This window comes from Oxyura jamaicensis, chromosome 8, assembly GCF_011077185.1.
Source record: "Oxyura jamaicensis isolate SHBP4307 breed ruddy duck chromosome 8, BPBGC_Ojam_1.0, whole genome shotgun sequence".
Taxonomy (NCBI): domain Eukaryota; kingdom Metazoa; phylum Chordata; class Aves; order Anseriformes; family Anatidae; genus Oxyura; species Oxyura jamaicensis.
Window position 1 is genome coordinate 22,722,212 of NC_048900.1, and position 18,807 is coordinate 22,741,018.

Here is an 18,807-nt window from a genome sequence, read left to right on the forward strand (position 1 = left end):
GCATGAGGGATGTCCCTACAGCTCCGGGGTCCGTGAGGGGGGGCCCCCACCGCCCCGGGGGCCGGGGGGGGGGGGGCCCTACAGCTCTGGGGTCCCGCGAGGGGGGTCCCTACACTTTGGGGTCCACCCCTCCGAGCCGGGGTGGGGAACCCTCTCCCCACCGGGTCAGTTTTGGGGGTGTCCCCGGCCGCCCCCCGTCCCTGCCGGCCGTACCTGCTCTCCGCGCGGCGGCCTCGGCTCTCTCCAGACGGAAGACGGAGAGCAGCGGCAGGAGCCCCCTCAGGAGGTGCCCGGGCAGCGCTGCGGAGAGCGAGAGGGAGACGGCGGCAGCTGAAGGACCGGCCCTTCGGCCGCCGCCCCGCGCTCGTGCCGCCGCCTCCCCGCGCCTTACCCCAGACGTCGGGCTCCAGGGCCGCCATGCTGCGGCTCACGGCCGCGGCGCTCAGCGCCAGGAGGCTGCTCGGCCCCTCCGCCGCCATCGCCCCGCGCTGCGCCGCCATCTTGGGGCGGGGGCGGGCCGCGCCGCCGCCATTTTGAGAAGGGAAGGAGCTGGCGGCCATTTTGGGGAGGTCAAAGCGGGGTGGGGGAGCAGGGGAACGGCGGACCCCGGCCTCCTGTCCCTGAGGGGAGCCCGGCGGTCAGACCGCTCCCGCCCGGCCGGGCTCGGCGGCTGCGAGGAACAGCGAGGGGAAAGGCGGGGGGCATGATGTGAGGGGCATGGCGGCTGCCATTTTGGGAGGGGAAGCGCTGAGGAGGGGCGGGGAGGGCGCAGGGCGCTGTGGAGACGTTTCCGCTGCCGGGGCGGGCGGAGGTGACCGTGGGGAGTCCTTCGGTGCCGCCATGGGGCTGCACGGCGCCGCCGGGCGCGGCGGGGAGCCTGAGGTGAGCGGGGACGGGGTGGGGATGGGGACGGGTGGGATGTGGGTGCCCGGCGTGTCGGTAACGGCTGTGCTGTGCTCTGTCCGCAGGAGGAGGAGGAGGAAGAGCTGGTGGTAAGTCGGGGCTGCGGGCCCCTCGCCGTGCCTCACGGGCCGTGTCCCCGCTGAGCTGCGGGGCCGGGCTCCCCGCGGGCAGATCTGGGCTGTGGGGGGCTCGGTGCGGGGCTCCCCGTGCTCACCGCAGCCCTGTGCCCCCCCCCTCCCCCCCACAGGACCCCCTGACCACCGTGCGGGAGCACTGCGAGCAGACGGAGCAGTGCGCCAAGGCGCGGGAGCGGCTGGAGCTGTGCGACGCCAGGGTGTCCTCCAGGTCCCAGACAGAGGAGCAGTGCACCGAGGAGCTCTTCGACTTCCTTCACGCCAGGGACCACTGCGTAAGTGCATAGCAGGCCGGCCTTTAGCCAGGCTCCTGAGCATGAAAGTATGATGCTTGGTAGCTCTTGAGTCGCTCCAAAAAGCTGTGAACGTTGGTGCTTTTTCGTATTAAACACTTCTCCCACTTGCAACAGCAGTTTCAGCTTAAGTTCTGTAGGTTGTTAAACAATAATGTCAAACAATGTTTCTGCCATGCAGGTGACGCTTTGATACCACAGTGTTTTATTGGCTTTTTCCAAGTTAACCCCTATTCATCTGAGGTGAAGCTTTGTAGGAAATCTCGTTAGTTTTCTGGAATGACTTCCTGCAAGAGGGTTGTGGGGCCATGGGCATCAGTGGCCCAGAAAACTAAGAGATGGGTGGTAAAACCCTGCTGACTTCCAGCCCTTTTGAAGAGGAACTGTCAGTCACTGCGTGCTTTGTCTTCTCTTTCAGGTTGCTCACAAGCTCTTTACCAAGCTGAAGTGAACACGGGAGTGATTGTCCATCTGCTTCCATAATCTAACAGAGAACTCTTGTCGGTTCTTGGATTCACAGTTCTGCTTCCTGCCTGTTTATTGTCAATGTGAACTAAAAACGGAGTGGCTTTCTGGCAGTGAGTGAGTGCCAGCATGTCACTGCATCTGTTCTCATGGAAGATGTGCAGCTACACAAAACCCATGCTGATGTTCTGTAATTTTCCATATTAAACATTCAAAGTTCCTGTGGAAATGCTCTTGGCTTATTTTTTAGTCTCTGGTTCTCACTTGTACTGGTACTGGGTTAAGGTGAAATTAGTGGGGGTCAGAGCCCACCCGTGTGTATGGGGGGGAGACTTTTCCTCACTTGTGGGAATGTCCTTGTGCAGCCTTGATGACCGATGGCTGCCGTGATCCCACAGCTGAGAGTTTGTTGAAGCCACAAAGGCATTTCTGAGCCCCACAAGATCAACATTGTTCACTTGGTAAGTTGTGACTAAACCAGTTTTTCAAAAAATGCTGCCTTCTAGAGGAAAAACATGAAACGTTGACTTTTTTATAGGAAAGAAACGTGATTTCTGTGAGATACATGAACAGCGAAGTAGAATTAGTTTTTTTTTGCTGGACACTTTTTTTTTTTATTTTTTTAAATAGTGCTGTCTGTTCCCAAACTTGATACCTGATTCTCACCCTCAGCTGTAAGGTAAAACTGTTTCTGTTTAATGTGCCTTTGGGGGAAAAATGGCAGCTGCCCCTTAGAGATCGCTAGCAGAGGTTGGAGAAGCCTCTGCTGTGGTCAGCTCTGTGTCCTGTCCCAGAACGACTGACCATGGGGCTGCAGACAGGCACCGTGGTGGTTCCCCCTGTTCTTGAGTGCAGGAACAGGGGACGGTGCCTGAGCGGTGACCTGGGGACTGGGGCACTGCTGCACTGTGAGGTGGCACCATCGGTAAGCACCAGCCTGGGGCTGCAGTGCAGTGGGGTTGAGTTCATAAATCAGAATGTCCTGAGCTGGAAGGGACCTGCAAAGATGACCCAGCCCAACTCCTGAGTTCAGGCTGTGCTTCTGTTTCCCTTTGGGGTAAGATACTTAGTATCAGGGAACAAACATCAGCAAACACTTCCTCAGCTCTTACAACATCACCTCTTAAACGTGGCTGCTCTTTACCAGTGCGGCAGCCTATATATGACCCTTTCTCTGACGGATCCCAAGCTCAGCCCCTAACGCACCCAAACGGCGCTTGACCCAAACACCCCCCTAACGCTGGGACAGCGTTATTCCCTCTTCATCTTCCCGCTGGGCCACGATTTGGAAGCCGGTTGCCGCCCGCCGGTTGCTGGGCTCCCCCGGCCCCGTTCCGCTGCCGCCCCCGTGCGGCTGCGGCCTCACCCCGCGGCCCCAGCTCCGCCCCGGAAGGTGCCCGGTGCGTGGGGGGGAATCTCGGGGCCATGGCGGCGGGGGGGCGGCCGCTGCTGCCGCTGCTGCGGCGGGGTCCGGGGGCACTGGGGCTGGGCACGGCGCCGCGGCGGCACCGCCACAAGGAGAAGTGGGTGAGGGCGCTGCCGCAGCCCGGCCTTTCTCCCCGTCAGCCCTTCCGCACCCCCTTTTTTCCCCGCTGCACCCCCGTATCTTTCCTCCTCCCCACCCTTCTGCATGCTCGCTGCGTCCCTCGCTCCTCTCTCCCCATCGCCTCAATCTTACATCATTCCCGATCCCAATTTCACCCCTCTCTGCCCCGCTTATGGTCCCTTTGCACCCCATTGCAGCTCTCCTCGCACCCAAGCCGTGCCCCCGTGACACTGCTCCCCTGTTCCCTCCATCCCTTCCCCTCTTGCATGCCCACCCCGTGCCCCAGCCCCTGGGTGCACGAAGGGCTGCGGAGAGGCCACCGAGTGTCTGAAACGCGGGGGCTGAGGGACACCGTGATATTACGTTGTGTATTTTATCTGTTCACACACCCAATATTTTCTTCCCAAGGCTACCACGGCGCCCCGCATCCCCGCCACGCGGCTGGCGCTGCACCACTTTGACACCAACTACAGCCTGCAGCTGCGGGAGCGGTGGCCAGCCGTCCGCGCCAGCCTGCTGTGCGAGCAGAAGTACGGCGCCCTGGTCAACAACTTCGCTTGTGCTGACCACGTCGCCCAGGAGCTGGAGCTGCACAACGCCACCGATTTCGTTTCCGAAGCCGCCAGAAAGGCGCGGTGTTGGCTGCAGGGCTCAGCAGCGGAAGCGGAGAAGGGGGAGAGCGTGTCCCAGGAGGCGTCTGGTGGAGGCAGGACAGTGACACAGGCAGGGACGTCACCGCTGCTGCCTGCCCCCATCAGCTCCAACATCAAGTGCTACACCTTCCCCAGGGGCGATATCACGCGCTTTCGTCCTGCTTGGTGAGATGGTTTTCCTGTCTTCTTCACACCGATATCAACCAGATGTAGCACACAGGCACACGAGACAGAACTAGCTAAATAAATTGTGTTTTTGAAAAAAGAAATGGTTTTAGTTGGCTGTGAGATGTGCCAGACTATCCCCAGCTAGGCCTTCAATAACATTTCATTGACCATTTCTAGGACAAACCACTGTTGCCATTGCCAGCGTCAGGGTGTTAGCACCAGCTTCTTTTGTACGTGCCCATCTTAACCTCCAGTTGTTTTGTTCCCTCACGTGCTTGCTTTTCTGTATGCAAAATGGTGGTTTCCAGGCCAGACTCTCTGGGGCTCCTCAGCTACTATCTCATGGATGCAGCATCCCTCCTGCCTGTTTTGGCCCTCAACGTGCAGCCAGATGACTTCGTCCTCGACCTCTGTGCAGCTCCGGGTGGCAAGACTCTGGCTCTGCTGCAGACTGGGGCTTGTGGTAAGCGAAAGGGCTGTTCCTCGTGCTGCCGAGTAAAACTAGGATGGGAAAGAGTGCTGCGGCACATGGCACTGCCTGTCTGCCTGTTAATCTTTTGTGGTTATAAGAGTTGGGAATCGTGTGTCTTTTTCCAGAGTGAATTTTTCAGCATGCTGTTTTATCCTCTCACCCCAGGGCATTTGGCAGCCAATGATGTCTCCATTTCCCGCACAAAGAGATTGTACCAGATGCTCAATAGCTACGTTCCCAAGAATGTCAGGGAAACCGTGAGTGTCACGTCGTACGACGGAAGGGACTGGGCAGAGCTGGAAGGTGGGACTTTCCATAAGGTAAGTGACTGAGAACTGGTGAAGATAAGCCAACTATTTCAGTTTCCTTCTGTTTCAGAGGGAGACAGCAGCTCAGTATAATTATTTAGTCTTGCATAGCCTGAAATGCTGAGACTAAGCCATGTACAGGGTAGTATTTCCTCTAGTTATACCCTTCCTGCAGCATCTAGTGCATATGGGCATCCTGAGTTGTACCTTTATCTGTCTGTATAATTGCCCATAAATATCCTATCCTAATGCATCACTTGCAAGGGGTTAGATATGAAACTTAGATGGTTGCTTCTTGTTTCTCAACCCGTACCCATTCTCCTGTCAGGCAGGAGCCTGCTGGGCTATGCTGGCCCCTTAGTGGTTTGTTCTGCTTGGGGGAGGTGTTACACCAGGTGTCCCCTCAGGAGTTTTGCTGTACTACCTGGAGCATGGCAGGGTTGGAGGTGTTGGGTGAGGTGGTGGCTGACCTCTGAGCTCGATCCGAGGCCAGAATTGATGCAGGATCTCTGCTGCTGCAGGTCCTCGTGGACGTGCCCTGCACGACGGACAGGCATTCTGTGATGGAGACAGACAACAACATCTTCCACAGAAGAAGAACCAAGGAGCGTCAGATGTTGCCAATGCTGCAGCTGCAGCTGCTGATGTGAGTGAGCTTGACACTGTTATGTTGTTATCTGTGGTAAAATAGCAGCTCTTGCAACTGCCAGCACTGAAACCTGTCTTACTTCGTGTGTACCTGTATAAAGCTCTCCCCACCTCATATGTGCTGTGTGCTGGCTTCCTGATTTCAGTGCTGGTGTCCCGCACTGTCCTTTTCCTCCTGTGATGGTGTGTTTGTTCTTCATTCCCTAGGGCTGGCATCCTTGCTACCAAGCCAGGAGGTGAGGTGGTGTATTCTACGTGCTCCCTCTCCCTGCTGCAGAACGAGTATGTGATCGAGAGAGCGATAGAAATTGCAGAAACCCAGTTCAGCATCATGACCCACGCTGAGGACTTGAGCCACTTCCGCACGCTCTTCCAGGACACGTTTTCTTTCTCCTCAGATTGCCGGCTGGGGGAGCTCGTTCTTCCTCACCTCACAGCCAACTTTGGACCTATGTATTTCTGCAAATTACGCCGAGCATAGAAGGGGTGGCAGATTTTGGCTCTTGGGAAGCTTCAGGTTCCTCATTGTACATCTCTGGGCCATCTCAATTGGAACTTTCTTCCCCACTGCTGGCTGTAATGAAATACCCTGGATTTCCAGGGAAAGAACTACTTGATATTTTTTTTTCTTGTTAAAATGTCTCTAAGGAAGTCTTTTTACTGCAGACAGAGAATAAATGAGAAGGACCTGCCGTGGAGTCTGCTGCCTGTTTGTCTGTTTGAGGAGTTTAATCTAGGAAAGAGAGAGGTCTCATCAGAGGGAGCAGCTCATCTGTCTCAGAACAGGATAAATAGTCCTGTGCAGATGCTGTTTTCTCCCTTGCATCTGACTTTTTCTATCCTACATGAGCAGGTTCAGGATAATGAAGACCATGTGGGGATCTCAGGCTTTCTGCCCCAGATCTCACCATCTGCATAATCTGTATCTGCGCGTCACCTCTCTGCTTTTAGAAAAAGCAGCCTGAGGTCCTTAAAGAAGAGGTTCTTAAGAATGCTGCTTCGCTGGGGCTGGAAATACACCTGTGATGCTTGAGACCTGCTGGTGGAAACAGCTCAGTGCTGTGGAGAAGCAAGTGACTGTTGCCATCTCCCACAGACAGGAAAACTGTGATAGAGAGAGGAGTGAGCACTGCTACGTGTGCTAGATACCGTTTAATGTCCGGGGGGACGTGTATGAATCTGGGGAATAACTGTGCACCCATACAATCTGTCCATCAGTGGAGGATTAATCAAGTTTATAATAACATTTGCTTAATAGCTGTATTTTAATTTTTGTGAGCAAAATAGCGATGGAGAGGGTAAATAGACACAGCTGTATTCTCAGCCGTGCTGTAAGCCTCAGCAGCCCATGCTTGCATCCAGTGCGAGCAAGAAAATACTACTGAGGGTAGCTCCCACCCCTATCCATTGTTTCAGGAAGGTGCAGTTCATATATCTTTGATCATTTGAACCAATATAAGACATTCCAGCCCTCTGCATCACATCTTTGACCAACACGAGCGTCAGTGTGGCTGCAGAGTGTGCTGGTGGGGAACACTGCACAGTTGCTAATGTAGCAAAGGGAACTGGTTGTTTTCAGCCCTATGAGTTTATTGGGGCTAACAGGGGAGAAAGGAAAATGAGCAGCAGAGGAGATGGGGGACAGACAGCAGGATAATTTGTGAAGCTGCAGTGTCCAGCTGGAGTCTTCAGATATTCTCATTTTTCTTCCAAGGAAGAATGTGAGGCAGGCAAGACAGGGTTTCCTTTCAACAAAGGACTTTGGTATTGTGAAGGGTTTGTATGATGACATGCTGGAAGATTTATGCTGATGTTGTTTTGGTCTCTGCATCAGCTGCTGAGCTGTTTAGAGATGAATCCAGCAGCATCTCAGCCAAGACAGAGGACAGCGAGGCAGATTTACAGTCCTTTTAATGGCTACTGAGGAAACTGCTGTGTCCTTTACAGGATCTGTGCTTGTCAGCAGGAAGAAGGGCAGGAAATGTATTTTTTTTCTTCTTTCCCTCCTTTCTGGAATTTATGCACTTCAGATTGCAAAAGGGGAAATTGATGTAGAGCTGCCCCACTTGTGTCTTGGCTGCCTCTGGCCCTGCAGAGGTGGGTCTGGAGAGGCTACGCTGCTCCCTTCCCACGGCTGAGGGTCTCCACCTCCTTCATGAAGCGCAGGCACAGCTCCTCCTGCCACGGCAAGGCCACGCACTGCACGGCCACGGGCAGCCCCACGCCTCCTGCCACAGCCTGCAGAGGGGACACAGTGAGGGGTTACATGGTGGAGCTCAAGAAGTTATTTTTTTGCGCTGTGCCCATATTGACAGACATTTAGGAACCATTCATTTCAGCGACATTTAGTCTGAACATCCACCAGAAGTCTGCTCCACTGCTTTCCGTGTCACGTACCTGCTTCAGTGTCCTGTCCCAGGAGTCATCGCAGCATCCTCGGTAAAGCTTCAGTTCTTCCTCATCAGCTTCTGTCACCACGCTGACGGGCACGACCCCAGCGGGGAAGTTCAAGACGTTGTACAGCATTGTGGAGGAGACGGCAGCTGAGAGAAGCAAAACAGACAACACAGGCAGCTACAGACTCAATTTCAGATATGCTCCTTGAAGCCCTGAGAACCAGCTGCTTTTGGGAGGCAAAACTGCCCAGGGCTGTTCATCCCTGAGTCCCAGTCCTATTACAAGAAACAACTGCCACCAGATCCACCTTACCCAGAGGTCTGCCAAGCTTTATGGTAGTTAATTTTCCTTCCTAATGCCCATAAAATGCTTTGGTGGTGAAGCTCCACAGTAGTGGACGTTTCCGTCCAGTCACAACCACGGTGCTCCTCTCCCCTCCCAGGAAGGTCCCGGGCTCACTTACGGAGGAGTTTCCCCGGGAATCCCACGGTGAAGGCAGGCCCTAGGACGGGGCACAGCACTACATCTAGCTGGAGTTCCCTCCACTGGGTGATGAACTCTGAGCGGTACGCCTTTGGGAGGAAAGGGGAGATGACATTAAGGCCATGTCCACGCCTGGAACACCTTGGCTTCCCTGGGGCACGCACCAGGCTGTGGTAAAGCTGAGAGGCAGCTGTGCACCAGAGCAGAGGCAAGGCAGAGGCAATGGCTGGTTACAGCGTGTGTGCCCGGTGGAGGAACCGTTACTGGGTCGCAGTGCTGTCAGGACAGGTCAGTGTCACTGCTGGCCCAGCCCTAAAGGAACCTCCTTGGACTCATCTCTTGCAGCCTGTAGTGCAGATATCCCCAAAGGGAGACACACACTGTGTGCAAGTGTCTGCCTCCACAGCACATAGCCAAATTATGGATGGGAACTGGAAAAGTTCCTCTTTAGCTGGACTTGCTTTCAGGACAGCCTTTGTTGCTCTGGGACCACTGAGTGTGGGCATTTGGGCATGAGCATTGTAGCCCATGAAGTTCTGGCTGAACTGACCAAAAAGCCCAACTAGTCCATTCTTAGCTCTCCTTTGTGCCTCTCCCCTTGTCTTTTCCCCAGCACCCCACTGCACAACCCCTTTCTTAAACACTGACCCCCCTCCTCCCTGCCAAACTGACCCTGTAATGAATGCCTCAACTCATCGCATGATGCCCGAGAGAAAAGCCCTCAAAACATACCTCTATTTGATGCTGTTGATTCCACAACTCATTCACTGACCTGCAAGCGGAAATTATAGTAACATTTTTAAAGCTTTAAGAAGAGGGGAAACTGCTTAAATAATCCTCCAGGTTGATAAGCTTCGGTGATTTTAACAACTACTTAAAACAATACATCTTCCTCAATTTCTCTGAAGTTTCCTTAGGCATTTAGCCAAGCTGTTAAGCAACAAATGCCTGGAAATGGAAGAAAGAAGGTTTCTCTTGTGGAGTCTCAGCCTGGATTGAGTGCTTATCTCTGCCACAAGGTTCCTGTACAACCTTGTCCAAGTCCCTTAATCCTTTCAGAGTAACACTAGGGGCAGTGTAACACTAGGGACGTGGGGAGATGTGTTCCTGAGACTGAAGAATTGTCCAGGACAGAGAAACAGCTCCTGCAGAAAGCCTGTCGTGAACCCAGTGCCCCCCACTCCATCGTGGATGCTTAGAGGAGAAAGCACAGTTCGTTTCCATAGGCATCCCTTGGGAAGGTGCTGTCTTACCTCATTCCACACAGGGCATTCAGATAGTCAGCCAGGCGGGGAAACTGAAAAGGCAAATGTTTCCCGTTAGGGGCATGATGTGAGGGTGCAGTAACTTGTGCCATCCCAGGAAACCTCTGCTCGTGCCCTGACTCAGTCTATGGGGCTGCTGCATTTACGGTGAGTGACATTGCTTAAGAATGCTCCACATGGTTCTCATTTTGCTTGGCTTCCGACTTCATGTTGTTGGTTCTCCTTTTTTTTTTTTTTTTTTTTTTTTTTCCCTTACAGCTCACTGTTTCCTACTCACAGAGGAATGCACTGACCTGAACCAAGACACTTATTTCTGATAAAGCAAACATTTTTTTTTTTGCTTGGTGTCTCATAGAAACAAGATTTTTGCAAGCACTTTGGTTGCCTCCCACTCACTGCTACATTTTTGATCCTGTTAGCTGAGAACAACCCAACTGGACAGAAGGGCAGAGAAAACTGGTGGATGCAGGATGAGAGGATGTTTATTGTATGAATGGGACTGCAGTGCGGATCAGCTCTTATTAATCACCAGGAAACCCCTGTGAATGTGTGCTCTTTGGAAGGTCTCCAAAACAGGGACAGAGCTTCAAACTTGAGTTCCCCTGCTGTAGTAATCCCAACGCATGAATCTGTAGGAAACTGGGCACCACTAGATACAGCATCTGAAGAACCACTTGCTGTGGGTTCTGCGTTATTCTTTACAGCTCTTTGCTGGTCCTTTTCTCATTTCCTTTTGCACTGGATAAACCCCAGCACGGCTCTAGAAAAGACCTTCCAAAGTGACAGCATGTGCCTCGGCCTTAAATCCCAGTGTTTGCAGTTAGAGGTGGCTCCCAGCACCATCACACTTCTAAGCATCTCAGGGCCTTGCTGACACCACTCTGTTTTGAGCCTGAGGCCAGGAACTCACCAGAGGTTTAAGAATCAGAGCCAGCAGCTTCTTCACCAGCCTTGGGATCTTGTAGCAAGTCACCTGTGGTTTTAAGCTTGGATCTACAATATTTCCTGTGCTGAGAGATGACAAGAGGAGGAGATCATGCCAGAGAAGCTGTTTGCCCTTTCTCAGAAACCCGAGTGTCTCCTGTTTGGGGTGTGAGAGGAGCTAGTTTTGCCTGTGTGTTGTGCTCAGGGGCATGGGGATAGGGGTGTTTTAGAGCACTCCTGCCAGAGGGCTCCTACTTACAACTCATCCAACCAGGCATGGCCTCCATCAGCAAAAAACGTCTTCAGAAACAGTTCAGTCATGACGTAGTGGATCCGAAGTGGAGAAAAGGGCACCAGCTGCACCAAAACACAAAATCATGTGGCAGCCTGAGGATGTAAATAATTTCCAAGGAGATATACTTCACAGACAGAGCAGGAGACTCCTTGGGCTCCACACACTGGTGGAGGAGACCATTTCAACCCTTTAGCAGCTCAGCCATCTTCCCATATGATTATTCCTCCCTGACAGCTATTTGGCTCAGGTCTGAGGCCTCCCCATTTCTCCTCCACCCTGTTGTAGACGATCACTGAGCCAGAAAGTGCACCAGTTTTCCGTGTGTCCCAGCTGAATCAAACCCTCCTTAGACATGGCCTCACTTTGAACTACTAACATGTTTCTACAAGCATGCCTACATGGAGGGAAAGGTGTTTCCCATCCTGTGTCCCATGGCCCTTTCCCCTCAGTACCGTGGTAATTTAAATGGTGTCTTTGTTATTTATCACACAGCTGAGCCTGGGGGCCCTGCTTATCTTCTGAAGGTTGATTACAGCAGGAAGGGGCAAAGCTGGGGAGTCCCTGTGGGGAAGAGTGTGGGGTGGTGGTGCTCACCTTGTGCCCCGCTGCCTGCAGAGCCTCCCTGGTCTCACGCACCGCCCTGCGCATGCAAGGAGGCAGCGGGAAGTAGCCGTCGGTGTCGTAGTACCCGACCCGCAGAGGAGCAGAGCTTGAGTACACCTGGAGCAAAGGAGACACCAGTCTGATGTTGCCTTCCTCCCCATCCTTTGCTGGGGTCTCTCAGTCTGGTAAACCACACTCCAGTTGAGAGAACGGAAATAATAACTACTTATTTTTGTTAACAACCTTTTTTTCCCCGATAATTACAAATTGTGCCCTCAAAGAGATCTAACAAATTACTAGAAGCCAGTACTAGCCCTCAAAGAGATCTAACAAATTACTAGAAGCCAGTACTATGAAGACAACTGGATCCTTAAGGCATGTAGGACCGTTAAGGACCAGGCTCACCTCCTCGTTAAAGGGGATGGGGGGCACGGTGGGGTCCAGCCGGAACATCTCCTCGCAGAGCAGTGCCTTCATGCAGAGGGCCAGGCTGTCCACATCTCTCGCCATCGGCCCCAGCGCAGAGGGAACTGGCATGGGACGAGAGCAAATGTCCATAGTAAGCAAAGGAGTGTGCCAAGCACTGGTCTGTCCCTCCACACGGCCACAGTGACTGCAAGGAACCATCAGGCAATGAGGTGGGGTGTTCTAGGTGGCTTCCACACACGTCTTGGCTGCCTCGGGCCATCCTCAGGCCTAGAGGATGACTTAAGACTTTAGAGGTGACATAACTTCACTGAGGTGACCCCCAGGAACCATGACAGTCTGCACCTGGGCTTGCTGAACCCAGGGCAGAGTCTCAGCCTGTCCTACAAAGCTGACAGGCACATTCCACTCTTCCTGCTCATCACAGCATATAGAAAAAAAAAATAAAAAATAAAAATTGAAATTCACATACCTGACAGGATCCCACTGACTGGCCCATTCACTCCAGACAGGCTGCAGAAAAAGAAAAAAAAGTATTTTTTTAATACCAGTAACAGGGAGATATTCTCAATACATCTGAACAGGGCACTGCGGTCTTCCATTCAGGACCTGAACCAGAAATAAGTTATTAAAAATGTTTGATCTGAGCTGAGTAAAACAGAAAATTTTGGTCAAAAAAAAAAAAATAAATAAATCTAAACCACAACAACTCTTAGTTGTAGTTTAACCAAAAATGTCCCATTCTGGAGTTATTGAACCACCTTAGCCCCTCTTTCTTTTAAACTCCAGGTCAGTTTTACAGTGAAAACACTGCTATTTCCAGGCAGAACCTAACAGTGTTATCTGTTAAATCAATGTTAAATGTTATCTGTTAAAACAATGTTAAATCTTGGGAAAGATTTTGAGCAAAGCAAGCCAGCATTTAAGAACCTGTCCTCTGTTTCCCCCCAAACACTCGCTGTGTATATCATCCTTCTGCTGAGTTTGGCAATTAGCATCTGTCCCTCCAAAACTGCAGTTTGAAGGCAATTTGACTGTTTGGTACAAAGAAATTTCTCTCTGTCTCTAACATACAAGTTAGGTTTTTCCTTTATTTGTGTTCAGAGATTTAGGGTCTGACACTCAGGCAGGTCTGAGTTCCCATTTCCTCACCAAGGACATGCTGTTCTGTGTGACCAGACAGCAGACCCGTCCGTTCGCTGAGCCCTGCCTGAACACGGTGGGTAAGTGCACAAGGTGGGTGTGAGCTCAGAGGGACTCGGTGTGCCTTGGGAAGGAGCAGCATGGGTTTGCAGGCTCCTTGCAGAGTGGGAAGGGCAGATCCCAGCACCTACCTGAGCCTTTTGGCCGTGGGTTTGAGCCCGCACAGCCCGCAGAAGCTGGACGGCAGGCGGATGCTGCCACCAACGTCCGAGCCGATGCCCAGGATGGAGCCACCCCCTGCGATCAGAGCTCCCTCCCCTCCTGAGGAGCCTCCGGGGGTCTTCTGGTGGTTGAGAGGGTTCAAGGTCTGGCCGAAGATGGTATTGCTGCAGTCATAGCTGGGGAGAAACCCAGAAAACAGGCTGTCAGGAACAGTCTAACACCTTGACTTTGTTGTCTCTTTCTTGTACTGGGCTTATGTGGCAATAGTCAACCCCTCCTTCCACCCCATATACCCTCTGGGACAAGGCTCATTCCCATGAGCCCCTGCCCCCCATGCACAAGTGCACTTAGTTTTTGTTATGTTACCGTGTTTTTTTTTTTTTTTTTTTTTTTTTTTTTTGGAAGAGGGACTCATCTGTGAAACATTTTAGGGGCAGGAAGTGGCCTGTCCATGACCTACAGGATGTGTTTTAGTTTCAGGCGCACAGCCAGAGGAGAGATTTCTAATGATGTATGTTACTTGAAGAGGGATTGCGGCACGTTGGTCTTAGCGAATGGGATGGCCCCCTGTCTCTTCAAAACCTTGACTAGAACGCTGTCCTCCTGCTCTGGAGTGCCCAGGTATTGCACAAGCCCACAGGTTGACAGATGCCCCTGCAGAGAGGAGAAGGGACAGTGGACAGGGTCAATACAGTTCCCGTGCAGTTCTGGAAGGAAGATCTGGTGTCCCTTTTGGGAAGTACTGATCTATTCCTTTTCATGAAGGGCCAAGGACTCCTTCTCCTTCCATCCTTATCAGAGGGCTGCTATGCACTTACAGGGTTAAGGCTTCTTCAGAACCTGTCCTTGCTCTTTTTTGCTGCTGTTTCTCTCCCCTAACCTAGATACAACTTTGTCGGTACTCTTTGTTCACCCACCAGCTCAGGATCAAGCCCAGTGTCCTGCTGCCCAGGTGAAGCCACCAGCGACTGTTCAGAGAGAGAACGTAAGGCCCAGGCAAACACAGTGTGGTCCTTTTTCAGTTAGCTCTGGTGCCTGGGTCTTGTTTTGCTAAAGGGCTCAGTGGACAAGCTACAGTGCTGCAGGTATTCAAGGTTAATGGTTCCTGCTGCCAGTGAGTTTTTGGAAGCTGAGCCCTGTTCTTATCAATCATACAGCAAACCCTGAAGCATAAGTCCAACTTATGGCTCAAAACACCACATAGCCCAGCTTGTGCTCACCTATGTATCAGAGGAGAAATCATTTGGTTTTTCACTGATGGAGACACTGCAACAGACGTGCAACTGGGGCCCTTTGCTCAGGATTTATCTTCTGTCAGGAGAACTGCTTGTGAGATCAATACCTAGTCTGCTCCCACCAGCATGAGTGGAGTCACTGAAATCAGCTCTTTCAGTGACTCTGTCTGGCCTAACTCAGTTCAAAGAGAGCGCCCACCAGATCCACGCACCTCACATGAGGGGGTCAGCAGCCCCTAACTGCCAGGGCTGCAGCTGCAATGAGATGTGGGGCCACAGCCCCAGGCCCAGCCAGGCTTCCTGCAGTGTAAACAAGGGAGGGATCGGTCCCCTTCCCCGTTCTCTGTGTCCTGACACATTGCCACCCAGCCTAGCTCATGATGGGATGTTTCAGGGGGACAAAGGGAAGCACCTTGTGGCCAATATGGTCCTTGATGCTGACAGGGATGCCGTAGAGAAGCCCCTTCTTCTGCCCTTGTATTTCCTGGAGCTGCTCCTCACACTCTGGGATAAAATGTCGCACGCAGTTTGTCTGCTGGGTCACTTCCAGGGCCTTTGCCGGGCATGTAGAGGAAGAGGTGTTAGTTAAGAACAGCATAATGATATAGCTGCATTCAGTAGCTATTTGGATCTTTGAAGCAAGTGGTAGTGGTAACCCCTCCCAGAGCATCCTAGCCCAGACCATCTCAGAGGACTATCTCGTTATGGGTATGGTCCAGGAGACAGAGGTATCCCTGTCCTTTCATATCTGTCCTCTGGTATCTGCTGGATTAAAGACTTGCCATAATCAGCAGCTCCAACAAATCTTCTCAGTCACCAGCCCATGCTTCACAGCATGGAGAACATAAGCAATTTGCCCTTCATGCTGCAAACAGACACTCACCTTCTCTATGTAGGTGTAGAGGACAGTCCTGGGGGAAAAGGACCCTTCCTGTAGTCTCCCAGCAAGTTCCAGCAGGGGTAGGGACAGGATGGCATCTGTCTGCACACTGGGGACCTGCAAGAGGATGATGACGAGAATGGCAGGACAGCATCTCCGGGTACCCATGGCAGAGGCCTGTGCCATGTCTCAGAGGAGATAAGTCCCTTGTGTTTTGCCAGCATTACCAACAGAGCTTGCCAGAAAGGCAGGTCATGCACATGGGGGCTGAGACTGAACTGATGAGTGCCTCACCTGAGTTCAAGCTGTTTTATAAGACCCATGGATGTCACAAACATGATGCAAACCCAGGAATCCAAATGTCTTTGAAAGTGTAGAAGACCTTCATGCATCCATTGCAGTGGGGGACAATCACAATCACATCTGAGCCTGCCTTCCCACACTGTGGGAATTATCCTTTGACTGAGAGTTAATCTCAGCTGAGCAAACCAATCTGGCCAGAAGAATATCTAGAGTTGGAAGGGACCCACAAGGATCATTGAGTCCAGCTTGTGCCTTAAACATACCAAAGTCCTTGCACATAATTCTCAGTCTGTCCCTTCACCCCTTAGCATGGGTGTAGGCACTGTGCTGACAGCCCTGGTATCAACCTAGGGTGGTAGTAAACATCTAATAGCTCAGGCCAAGCAAACTGAAGAAATCAGTAAAGACTCACAGGTGGGTAAACTATGCTTAAGTGAAGACAGCTGGCATTTCTCAGTGACACCATTTTTTCCTAATGTCTATATATAAATACATATTTTTAAATATTTAAGAAAAAAGGTTGTAAAGATGTATATCACTTGTAGTTGCTTTGATTTATCTCCAAGTGCATTACCTGTGTAGACATGATCTGGTTGAACCAGCACAAATGCAGAAGCAAACAGAGCAGGGAGGAAAGGGGGGTTAGAAATGAGTGCTGCAGAACTGCAGGAACTGGGGGCCACATCCATGCTGGGTGGGTGCCTGCCTCATTCATCCCCATGTTGTGTCCTGGTTGCTCACAGGAGACATTAAGTGCCCGGTGCCTCATTAGTGTTAAGTTAGGCCAACTATCTTCTGGGCAGATTGGTGGGCAGGGAGGCCTCGCTGGGAATCCTGGTGAAACTTCTTCCTTTGAAGACTCTCCAAGAGCTATCTAGAAGGCAGGTTTTAGAGCCAAAGACAGAGGGGCGTCTCCCTGGCTGTAGGCTCCCAACATATCTTACAGCTTGAGAAAAGCAGTGATCTCCCTTCCTCCCAAAGCAGCCTTTCCCCTTGTTGAAGGCTGCTCGAACATCTCCCCTGGACTCTCTGTGACAAAAGCTAGCAGCAGGAGCTGAAGAACAACGTCAGAAGACACACCAGTGGGACTCAGCCTGCCCACAGGGATGGGTTACCTGCTCCCTGAACTGCCGGACAGCCTTTGCCATGTTCTTCACACCTTCCTCCCGGGTCCTCTGAGCCTCTTCCATTTTTTTCTGGATCTGCCTTTCACCCAGCCATTTCCAGACTACCACGACCACCGCTGAGCCACAGAGAAGGCCGAGGGCAGCAGAAGGAGCCACTTCTGGCTCTGGCAGGAGCTGCCTCAGCTGCTGCTGGATCATTTTGCTGGACCCTCTGATCTCTGAGGATGGAGTGAGAAAGAGAAGCAAGGCAGAGAGCTTCCCTGCCTCCCCAGATCTGCTCCTTCCAGCACCAGTGTCTCAGCTCAGCAAGTAGTTTATAAATCCAAAGCTGACCCCTGCAAGAGATGCCTTCATGGGGGCATGCAGTGGGGAATGATTGACGGAGAAGGACAAAAGGTTAAGTTTGCACAGCCAGTGAACCCTGGGCTGTATTGGGTTTATACGGGCTGTCGGACTGTGGGAAGTGCTCTGCTGGGGAGGAAGGGCTGGGGGATCAGCTGGTCAAAAGAAGCAAGGAAATAGCTTCATTCCTGTTTCCTGCATGGTCTAGGAGGACAATGGAAGAAAGGGAAAAAACAGCTTGAACTCACAAGATTTCCTTGCACAGGAATGAGGACAGTATGATGAGAGGATGCATGGCTGTGGGGTACACACTCATCCACCACGGCAGCCACAGGCTGCTTCAGGTGACCTGTGATAGGGTTCAGCCCTGCCACAGTGTCTGCATTAACCAGGAGAGGTGGGTCCACCCCATGACAGAGCATGTGGTTATTGCTTTAGAAGCAGGAAATTCCACAGCATTGCAGTCTAGAAGCAAACTATTCCCATCAGATATTGAGACGGCCGCTGCTGAGGTCTTTCCAGCACAGACACCTCTCACTACAAGCACACCAGAACCGTGCTATGAGCTGACGGCAAGAACCCAGCCAACATCAGCCCCCACACCAATGCCATGGTCTGGCAAGGTCATCCAGTTTTGGGTGGTGGGTCCTCCTATGGGTCTCATCTTGGAAAAGGCTGTTAGGTGGCCTAACAGCCTGGGAGCTGGGGAGCTGGACTGTGCATTACAAAACTTCACAAGGTTGCACTTGATTGCCAGAAGCCCAGAATCTGATCCTGCTCTAACAAAGTGTGGAACTGGGTAATGGATAGGAAGGTGAAGTCTTCTCCCCACAAGGACTGGGCAATCCCCTAAGGCTTAAGTTGCCATCCACTCTCATGTCCATCATTAGCTCTTAGACGAGTTCACTGTTGTTTCCTCTTACAATTGGTGTCAGTAGGGAGAGTTCTTTGTTTTTAACTGGGAAAATTTATGTAGGGCTGTAGACAAAATCAATTTTGGCACCCTCTAAGAAATAGTCTGGAGTTGTTGGCAATTAGCTAGGTGGTAACAAATTAAGCTGGCCACCCTCTGTGCTTCCTTTTAATGGCATCCTTGCTCAGAGGTGCCTCCTCAGTGAAAGCACTGCTCATTTTCTGAGAGCAGCAGCACGGGGACATGTCTCCCCCCAGCTCCTGCTGCACGGTGCTTGCTATGGCAGGTGCCTCAGGAAGGTGCATGCAAACAGGGTCAGCACGCAACAGTACCCAAACCCTCTCCCAGCCTCTTGGGATCTGTGCAAAGGCTTCCTGAGTCAGAGGTGAGCTCTTTGTGTATGTGACAGCAACACGACCCCTGTGATTAGCTGAGTGGATGTGGGTTTTTTCCCCGTGCTGGCAGGCATCAGGGCACGGACTTCCCACATCCGCTTGCGCACTGGGTCCCGTGCTCCGATCTTGCCCTTTAGACATTCTGCAAATGTTTAACAGAGACAAAGCCAGCTGTGTCCGAACCAGCTCGGGATTTCAGAAGGTGGTTTTATTAGCAAGTGCAGCTGCACTTCCAAGTGGCCGGATGCTGCTGAGGAAGCCCTT

At 52.1% G+C, this 18,807-nt stretch overlaps 4 protein-coding genes across 6 annotated transcripts in view; 2 read left to right on the plus strand and 2 right to left on the minus strand.

The window, feature by feature from the left end:
* The window catches only part of LRRC41 (leucine rich repeat containing 41), a 9,723-nt gene extending 9,145 nt beyond the window's left edge, over positions 1-578 (minus strand). Inside the window, exons 1-2 of one of the 2 annotated variants that reach the window (XM_035333212.1) lie at positions 392-578; positions 214-300 (exon numbers count right to left, since the gene is read on the minus strand). In XM_035333212.1, coding sequence (XP_035189103.1) covers positions 214-300; positions 392-560 — 256 coding nt within the window. In that variant the 5' untranslated portion in view covers positions 561-578. The remainder of the gene's footprint in view (positions 1-213; positions 301-391) is intronic. The other variant, XM_035333211.1, reaches the window with a different exon arrangement.
* Positions 579-702: 124 nt separating this feature from the next.
* LOC118170721 (cytochrome b-c1 complex subunit 6, mitochondrial) lies at positions 703-2,024 on the plus strand. 2 transcript variants are annotated; one of them, XM_035333215.1, is made up of 4 exons: positions 703-882; positions 969-1,012; positions 1,084-1,312; positions 1,749-2,024. In XM_035333215.1, exons 1-4 carry the CDS (start codon positions 718-720, stop codon positions 1,779-1,781), a joined length of 471 nt encoding a protein of 156 aa, XP_035189106.1. In that variant the 5' UTR covers positions 703-717; the 3' UTR covers positions 1,782-2,024. The 2 variants fall into 2 exon arrangements, with proteins under 2 accessions (XP_035189106.1, XP_035189107.1); XM_035333216.1 differs by having other exon boundaries at positions 969-992; positions 1,151-1,312.
* A 1,145-nt stretch (positions 2,025-3,169) lies between these two features.
* Positions 3,170-6,282, plus strand: NSUN4 (NOP2/Sun RNA methyltransferase 4). Its single transcript, XM_035333214.1, has 6 exons — positions 3,170-3,322; positions 3,750-4,159; positions 4,471-4,625; positions 4,800-4,954; positions 5,464-5,588; positions 5,798-6,282. Exons 1-6 carry the CDS (start codon positions 3,221-3,223, stop codon positions 6,069-6,071), a joined length of 1,221 nt encoding a protein of 406 aa, XP_035189105.1. The 5' UTR covers positions 3,170-3,220; the 3' UTR covers positions 6,072-6,282.
* A 595-nt stretch (positions 6,283-6,877) lies between these two features.
* On the minus strand, positions 6,878-17,237 carry LOC118170719 (vitamin D3 hydroxylase-associated protein-like). The gene is made up of 15 exons (XM_035333213.1): positions 16,882-17,237; positions 15,467-15,580; positions 14,996-15,136; positions 13,869-14,002; positions 13,318-13,524; positions 12,456-12,496; positions 11,963-12,087; positions 11,549-11,674; positions 10,919-11,016; positions 10,646-10,745; positions 9,724-9,767; positions 9,203-9,242; positions 8,451-8,559; positions 7,988-8,133; positions 6,878-7,828 (listed from the first exon to the last, which is right to left on the minus strand). Exons 1-15 carry the CDS (start codon positions 17,089-17,091, stop codon positions 7,703-7,705), a joined length of 1,761 nt encoding a protein of 586 aa, XP_035189104.1. The 5' UTR covers positions 17,092-17,237; the 3' UTR covers positions 6,878-7,702.
* Between the last annotated feature and the right edge of the window lie 1,570 nt (positions 17,238-18,807).